The sequence below is a fragment of the Oncorhynchus kisutch genome, linkage group LG19, assembly GCF_002021735.2.
Source record: "Oncorhynchus kisutch isolate 150728-3 linkage group LG19, Okis_V2, whole genome shotgun sequence".
NCBI classification, from domain to species: domain Eukaryota; kingdom Metazoa; phylum Chordata; class Actinopteri; order Salmoniformes; family Salmonidae; genus Oncorhynchus; species Oncorhynchus kisutch.
Genome location: NC_034192.2, coordinates 54332945 through 54341301, shown reverse-complemented (window position 1 = coordinate 54341301; position 8357 = coordinate 54332945). Strand labels below are relative to the sequence as shown.

At 43.5% G+C, this 8357-nt stretch overlaps 1 protein-coding gene across 2 annotated transcripts; it reads right to left on the bottom strand.

The window, feature by feature from the left end:
• Window positions 1–881: 881 nt before the first annotated feature.
• Window positions 882–6940, bottom strand: LOC109910202 (forkhead box protein I1-ema-like). Of its 2 annotated transcripts, XM_031797634.1 has the most exons (3): window positions 6147–6940; window positions 2381–2946; window positions 882–2210 (listed from the first exon to the last, which is right to left on the bottom strand). In XM_031797634.1, exons 1-3 carry the CDS (start codon window positions 6736–6738, stop codon window positions 2205–2207), a joined length of 1164 nt encoding a protein of 387 aa, XP_031653494.1. In that variant the 5' UTR covers window positions 6739–6940; the 3' UTR covers window positions 882–2204. The 2 variants fall into 2 exon arrangements, with proteins under 2 accessions (XP_031653494.1, XP_031653493.1); XM_031797633.1 differs by having other exon boundaries at window positions 882–2946.
• Between the last annotated feature and the right edge of the window lie 1417 nt (window positions 6941–8357).

Below are 8357 nucleotides of genomic sequence, written 5' to 3'. Positions count from 1 at the left end.
TGTGAGAGCAGAGAGAGGGGTGAGGATGGTGTGAGAGCAGAGAGAGGGCTGAGGTTATGGTGTGAGAGCAGAGAGAGGGGTTAGGTATGGTGTGAGAGCAGAGAGAGGGGGTGAGGTTATGGTGTGTAGAACAGAGAGAAGAGAGAGGTGTGAGGTGTGGTGTGAGAGCAAGAGAGTTGGGTGAGGGGTGAGTTTATGGTGTGAGAGAAGAGAGAGGTGTGAGGTATGGTGATGAGAGAAGAGAGAGGGTGAGGTATGGTAGTGAGAGCAGAGAGAGGGTGAGGTATGGTGTGAGGGCAGAGAGAGGGGGTTGGGTATGTGTGAGAGCAGAGAGAGGGGTGAGGTATGGTGTGAGAGGCAGAGAGAGGGGGTGAGGTATGGTGTGAGAGAAGAGAGAGGGTGAGTATTGTGTGAGAGCAGAGAGAAGAGAGAGGGGGTGAGTTATTGTGTGAGAGCAGAGAGAAGAGAGAGGTGGTGAGTTATTGTGTGAGAGCAGAGAGAGGGGTGAGTTATTGTGTGAGAGCAGAGAGAGGGGTGAGTTATTGTGTGAGAGAAGAGAAAGGGGTGAGGTATGGTGATTCTCACGATTTTACAACATTCAGTTAGCCCTCTATTCATCTACCCATCAGTATATCCTTATCATACCGTAGGATTAAGTTACCCTGAGAAGCAGCTTTCCCTAGTTGGCCGTTCATCGTTTCACTGACAGGGCTGTTTCTGTCCTACCTGTGTGTTTTAGGAGGGTCATTTTCACTGGAGGCTTGATGCCGTTAACCATCTTTTACAAAGATTTGTTGAGACAGATAACTCCCTTACAACACTAGCCAGCCATTCTGTTTTTTATTTCTGAGTTAGAAAGAGTAAGACGATGACACATCAGAGAAGGTTTTTCTGTATTTTATTATTCTTATCAAAAGCAAACAGAGCAATGTTGGTATAAAGCCATACCAGACCTGGGTTAAAATGCTATTTAAGGTATTTCAATTACTTTTCAATACAATTCAAAACAAGTATTCAGATCAAATTTATTTGAAGAAAAAAAAACAAGTAGCTGAATATTGAAATGTATTTGTAAATACACTTAGAAAGTAGTAGGAAATACTCAAATACACTGACTCAAATACGAGTATATGAAATAAATATTTGAAAATACTTTCAGATTCAATTTGGTTGACTATTTGTTTTTTTCACAAATAACCATTCAAATGCTCAATTAAAAGGACTTGTTTTGAGCTGTTTATTTGAAAATACTTAAATACACAGAACAAAATATTTGAATAACAAATACTCAATACACATGTATCTGAACCCAGGTCTGCGCCATCCATCGAAAATCACTATTCTAACAATGGCACATGTTGAACAAATGTTTTAGACGCAAGTACTCAGAGATAAAAACACATACATAACCAATAAAATACACACCTTAAATACAAATACAAATATATACAAAATGTCATGACAGTCAGCAATCATAGATTTGTGTGTCATGGCTGACTCTGCTGTTTCCTTGGGAACCAGGCCCTGCTCATCCTGCTGTCACATGCAACTAAGCCCTGCCCTGTCAGCGCTAACGGACTAGTGTGTGTGTGTGTGTGTGTGTGTGTGTGTGTGTGTGTGTGTGTGTGTGTGTGTGCAGACAGTTCAGTCTCAGGTAGAAGTCTCTTTCTCACTCTCCTTCTTTCTTTAGTCTCTTCAGACCTCTAGTTGTCTTCTGCCCATCCCTGTCTCCCCCTCTATCAGTCTCTGCTCATCCCTGTCTCCCTCTCTATCAGTCTCTTCAGACCTCTAGTTGTCTTCTGTCCATCCCTGTCTCCCCCTCTATCAGTCTCTTCAGACCTCTAGTTGTCTTCTGCCCATCCCTGTCTCCCCCTCTATCAGTCTCTTCAGACCTCTAGTTGTCTTCTGCCCATCCCTGTCTCCCTCTCTATCAGTCTCTTCAGACCTCTAGTTGTCTTCTGTCCATCCCTGTCTCCCTCTCTATCAGTCTCTTCAGACCTCTAGTTGTCTTCTGTCCATCCCTGTCTCCCTCTCTATCAGTCTCTTCAGACCTCTAGTTGTCTTCTGCCCATCCCTGTCTCCCTCTCTATCAGTCTCTTCAGACCTCTAGTTGTCTTCTGCCCATCCCTGTCTCCCCCTCTATCAGTCTCTTCAGACCTCTAGTTGTCTTCTGCCCATCCTTGTCTCCCTCTCTATCAGTCTCTTCAGACCTCTAGTTGTCTTCTGCCCATCCCTGTCTCCCCCTCTATCAGTCTCTGCCCATCCCTGTCTCCCCCTCTATCAGTCTCTGCCCATCCCTGTCTCCCCCTCTATCAGTCTCTTCAGACCTCTAGTTGTCTTCTGCCCATCCTTGTCTCCCTCTCTATCAGTCTCTTCAGACCTCTGTGCCTTCCCGTGGGTATAGGATGCTTGCTGAGCCCAAGCCAGGGTAGAAATGCCCATTGAACTGGCTGAGGATGGGGCTGCTGTAACCCAGGGAGGAGTGGGTGGGCGAGGAGGAGAGGCCAGGAGGAGGCGGTAGCTGGGAAGCCCACTCCGAAGCACCTGAGCTAGGGCAGTAACTACCAAAACCCCCAGGCTGTGTAGGCCTCTGGGTCCCATCCAGGGTAAGGGTTATGGGCAGGGCATGGTTCAGCGAATCTCCTCCGATTACATTGGCTCCCCCAGATGCCACTCCAGACATCTCAGACAGGAAGCTGCTCAGGCAAGGGGCGGTACCTGAGGAGGAAGGGGACGAGATTCTCTCTGTCGTGGGGGACATGTTGATCCCATGGTTGCTGGGGGGTGGGGGACTCCCCCGGTCATTGGGATCACCTGACTCCAGCCCTACTGACTCCCCCTCTCCTCCAGACAGCGAATCAGACTTCCTCTTCCTCTTACGACGGAAGTTTCCATTGTCAAACATCTTCTCACAGTTTGGGTCTAGTGTCCAGTAGTTACCCTTACCTGGAAGAGAGAGAGAGTGAGGGAAAGAGAGGGAGGGATAGATTAGAATGTGTTTGGGGTTGACACATGGACTACTGACTGCATCATCTACTATCATTACTAAACACAGTTAATCTATCATTTTATCAAATGACTTTTACACTCTAAAGACAAGCTGTTCAATCACTAGACTGTTACACACTCTAAAGACAAGCTGTTCAATCACTAGACTGTTACACTCTAAAGACAAGCTGTTCAATCACTAGACTGTTACACACTCTAAAGACAAGCTGTTCAATCACTAGACTGTTACACACTCTAAAGACAAGCTGTTCAATCACTAGACTGTTACACTCTAAAGCTGTTCAATCACTAGACTGTTACACTCTAAAGCTGTTCAATCACTAGACTGTTACACTCTAAAGCTGTTCAATCACTAGACTGTTACACTCTAAAGCTGTTCAATCACTAGACTGTTACACTCTAAAGCTGTTCAATCACTAGACTGTTACACTCTAAAGCTGTTCAATCACTAGACTGTTACACTCTAAAGCTGTTCAATCACTAGACTGTTACACTCTAAAGCTGTTCAATCACTAGACTGTTACACTCTAAAGCTGTTCAATCACTAGACTGTTACACACACTAAAGACAAGCTGTTCAATCACTAGACTGTTACACTCTAAAGCTGTTCAATCACTAGACTGTTACACTCTAAAGCTGTTCAATCACTAGACTGTTACACTCTAAAGCTGTTCAATCACTAGACTGTTACACTCTAAAGCTGTTCAATCACTAGACTGTTACACACTAAAGCTGTTCAATCACTAGACTGTTACACTCTAAAGCTGTTCAATCACTAGACTGTTACACTCTAAAGCTGTTCAATCACTAGACTGTTACACTCTAAAGCTGTTCAATCACTAGACTGTTACACTCTAAAGCTGTTCAATCACTAGACTGTTACACTCTAAAGCTGTTCAATCACTAGACTGTTACACTCTAAAGCTGTTCAATCACTAGACTGTTACACACACTAAAGACAAGCTGTTCAATCACTAGACTGTTACACTCTAAAGCTGTTCAATCACTAGACTGTTACACTCTAAAGCTGTTCAATCACTAGACTGTTACACTCTAAAGCTGTTCAATCACTAGACTGTTACACTCTAAAGCTGTTCAATCACTAGACTGTTACACACTAAAGCTGTTCAATCACTAGACTGTTACACTCTAAAGCTGTTCAATCACTAGACTGTTACACTCTAAAGCTGTTCAATCACTAGACTGTTACACTCTAAAGCTGTTCAATCACTAGACTGTTACACTCTAAAGCTGTTCAATCACTAGACTGTTACACACTAAAGCTGTTCAATCACTAGACTGTTACACTCTAAAGCTGTTCAATCACTAGACTGTTACACTCTAAAGCTGTTCAATCACTAGACTGTTACACTCTAAAGCTGTTCAATCACTAGACTGTTACACACACTAAAGACAAGCTGTTCAATCACTAGACTGTTACACTCTAAAGACAAGCTGTTCTATCACTAGACTGTTACACACTCTAAAGACAAGCTGTTCTATCACTAGACTGTTACACACTCTAAAGACAAGCTGTTCTATCACTAGACTGTTACACTCTAAAGACAAGCTGTTCAATCACTAGACTGTTACACACTAAAGCTGTTCAATCACTAGACTGTTACACACACTAAAGACAAGCTGTTCAATCACTAGACTGTTACACACACTAAAGACAAGCTGTTCAATCACTAGACTGTTACACACTCTAAAGACAAGCTGTTCAATCACTAGACTGTTACACACACTAAAGACAAGCTGTTCAATCACTAGACTGTTACACACTCTAAAGACAAGCTGTTCAATCACTAGACTGTTACACACTAAAGCTGTTCAATCACTAGACTGTTACACACACTAAAGACAAGCTGTTCAATCACTAGACTGTTACACACTCTAAAGACAAGCTGTTCAATCACTAGACTGTTACACACTCTAAAGACAAGCTGTTCAATCACTAGACTGTTACACACTCTAAAGACAAGCTGTTCAATCACTAGACTGTTACACACTCTAAAGACAAGCTGTTCAATCACTAGACTGTTACACACACTAAAGACAAGCTGTTCAATCACTAGACTGTTACACTCTAAAGACAAGCTGTTCAATCACTAGACTGTTACACACTAAAGCTGTTCAATCACTAGACTGTTACACACTAAAGCTGTTCAATCACTAGACTGTTACACACTAAAGCTGTTCAATCACTAGACTGTTACACACTAAAGCTGTTCAATCACTAGACTGTTACACACACTAAAGACAAGCTGTTCAATCACTAGACTGTTACACACTCTAAAGACAAGCTGTTCAATCACTAGACTGTTACACACTCTAAAGACAAGCTGTTCAATCACTAGACTGTTACACACACTAAAGACAAGCTGTTCAATCACTAGACTGTTACACACACTAAAGCTGTTCAATCACTAGACTGTTACACACACTAAAGACAAGCTGTTCAATCACTAGACTGTTACACACTCTAAAGACAAGCTGTTCAATCACTAGACTGTTACACACTCTAAAGACAAGCTGTTCAATCACTAGACTGTTACACACTCTAAAGACAAGCTGTTCAATCACTAGACTGTTACACACTCTAAAGACAAGCTGTTCAATCACTAGACTGTTACACACTCTAAAGACAAGCTGTTCAATCACTAGACTGTTACACACTCTAAAGACAAGCTGTTCAATCACTAGACTGTTACACACTAAAGCTGTTCTGTCACTAGACTGTTACACACTCTAAAGACAAGCTGTTCAATCACTAGACTGTTACACACTAAAGCTGTTCTATCACTAGACTGTTACACACTCTAAAGACAAGCTGTTCAATCACTAGACTGTTACACACTCTAAAGCTGTTCTAGCACTAGACTGTTACACACTCTAAAGACAAGTCACAATGGCTACTTAAAGTAAAGACACATCACAACTAAAGTAGAATTTTGACATGACGAAATATTAACAGCAGATTCACATTTGTCTGTCATGACAGATTTGGTTCTGGGTGCCAAGGTTAGATTCAAAATGAATAATTCAACCATCAAGTACTGTCATACCTTAGATTGATTGGTTATTTTATTTTGTGGGCTTTTTGTAAAACAAACACATAATGTAGTTAGTCTTACCAGGATCGTCCTCGTCTCTGGGGACCTTCTTAAAGCAGTCGTTAAGTGACAGGTTGTGCCTGATCGAGTTCTGCCAGCCAGCCTTGCTCTTGTTGTAGAAGGGGAAGTTATCGGCCACGTACTGGTAGATCTGACTCAGGGTCAGCCGCCGCTCCGGGGCACCGTGGATCGCCATGGCGATGAGGGCAGAGTAGGAGTAGGGCGGGCGTACCAGCTTCATCAGGTCTTCCTGTGAGGGCAGAGAGAACCAGCTCAGCTCCCCCCCAGGGACCCCCGCCCCGCTGGACCCCAGGTAGGGCCTCTGCATTCCATAGTGCTGGGGGACGAAGGGGGGCCCGGGGTTACCTGGAGGCCCGGCGGTGGCCAAGTAAGGGGGAGCGTTGATGCCGGATCCGTTGAACCACAGGTAAGGGTTGGGGGAGGAGGTGCTGTAGTCGTAGGAGGTGTCGGAGGTGCGCTGGGGGCTGGGGAGCGATGGAGGAGGGTAGTAGCAGTCACTGTACATGCTGAGTTCTGGAGGTTCCTGGCCCAAGCTGGGGAACTGGGGGCCACAGCAAGGAGGAGACTGGCCCTGAGGTTCGAACGACGCCATGGTCAGAATCTCTTGTCTCTCTCTCACCTGTGTTGTTCTGGTCCTTGGAAGATGATTGTTTCAGTGTCTGAGTTGTGCCCACGGGGTCTCTCTCTCTTTCGCTCTCATCTGTCGTACACTCTCTTTGTGTGTGTGTGTGTGTCTCTCTCTCTCTCTCTCTCTTTACACATCTACCTCTACCTGTTTACTCTTTGCCCTCGCTCTGTCAGCACTGTCAACTGTTGCACAGGTTTTATCTGTTTCCCTTGCAACACCCATTTCTCCTGATTGGTTGTTTAGCCAGGTAAGGATTCTGACAGGAGTGTCTGTCAACCAGTTTCTTCAGGCTCCCTCTCTCCAAAGGAATATACACCCATACTCTTAGTAAGCGTTTTATTCCATTTTTGTGTTGTGAAGAAAATAAAAAATCTAATTAAATATACATTTCTTGAAACGTGTATGATTGATGATAATCGGCCTATACAATTTCCAAATGCCTGTTCACTGAACCTAAATAGTTGGCTAGATTGCTATTGAATTCTAGAGCCCGCGTTGATGGGGAACATTATAAATATGTCTTTCTTCTCTCCCTCAAATGTGTCTGTTGTTGCCATAACTTTGTAAAGTGTATTTTTGGCATCTCAGTCACATGAAAGGGTTCAGCTGTATCTTTGTTGCTTTGTTAGAACCTGGCGCCTCCGTGTGGGGAAAGAAATGTGATAGCACCCAGTAAAATGTGATAGCACCCAGTAAAATGTGATAGCACCCAGTAAAATGTGATAGCACCCAGTAAAATGTGATAGCACCCAGTAAAATGTGATAGCACCCAGTAAAATGTGATAGCACCCAGTAAAATGTGATAGCACCCAGTAAAATGTGATAGCACCCAGTAAAATGTGGTAGCACCCAGTAAAATGTGGTAGCACCCAGTAAAATGTGATAGCACCCAGTAAAATGTGATAGCACCCAGTAAAATGTGATAGCACCCAGTAAAATGTGATAGCACCCAGTAAAATGTGATAGCACCCAGTAAAATGTGATAGCACCCAGTAAAATGTGATAGCACCCAGTAAAATGTGATAGCACCCAGTAAAATGTGATAGCACCCAGTAAAATGTGGTAGCACCCAGTAAAATGTGATAGCACCCAGTAAAATGTGATAGCACCCAGTAAAATGTGATAGCACCCAGTAAAATATGATAGCACCCAGTAAAATGTGATAGCACCCAGTAAAATGTGGTAGCACCCAGTAAAATGTGGTAGCACCCAGTAAAATGTGGTAGCACCCAGTAAAATGTGATAGCACCCAGTAAAATGTGATAGCACCCAGTAAAATGTGATAGCACCCAGTAAAATGTGGTAGCACCCAGTAAAATGTGATAGCACCCAGTAAAATGTGATAGCACCCAGTAAAATGTGATAGCACCCAGTAAAATGTGATAGCACCCAGTAAAATGTGATAGCACCCAGTAAAATGTGATAGCACCCAGTAAAATGTGATTGCACGCAGTAAAATGTGGTAGCACATTTGAAACTGTTGTGTTAACTCTGAAATGCGTCCTCCTGCGCGTCCAAAGTAGAATTTCGACCCGCTATCCAACGAACCGCTGTGCAATTCAACCATGATGTTCAGATGTTCA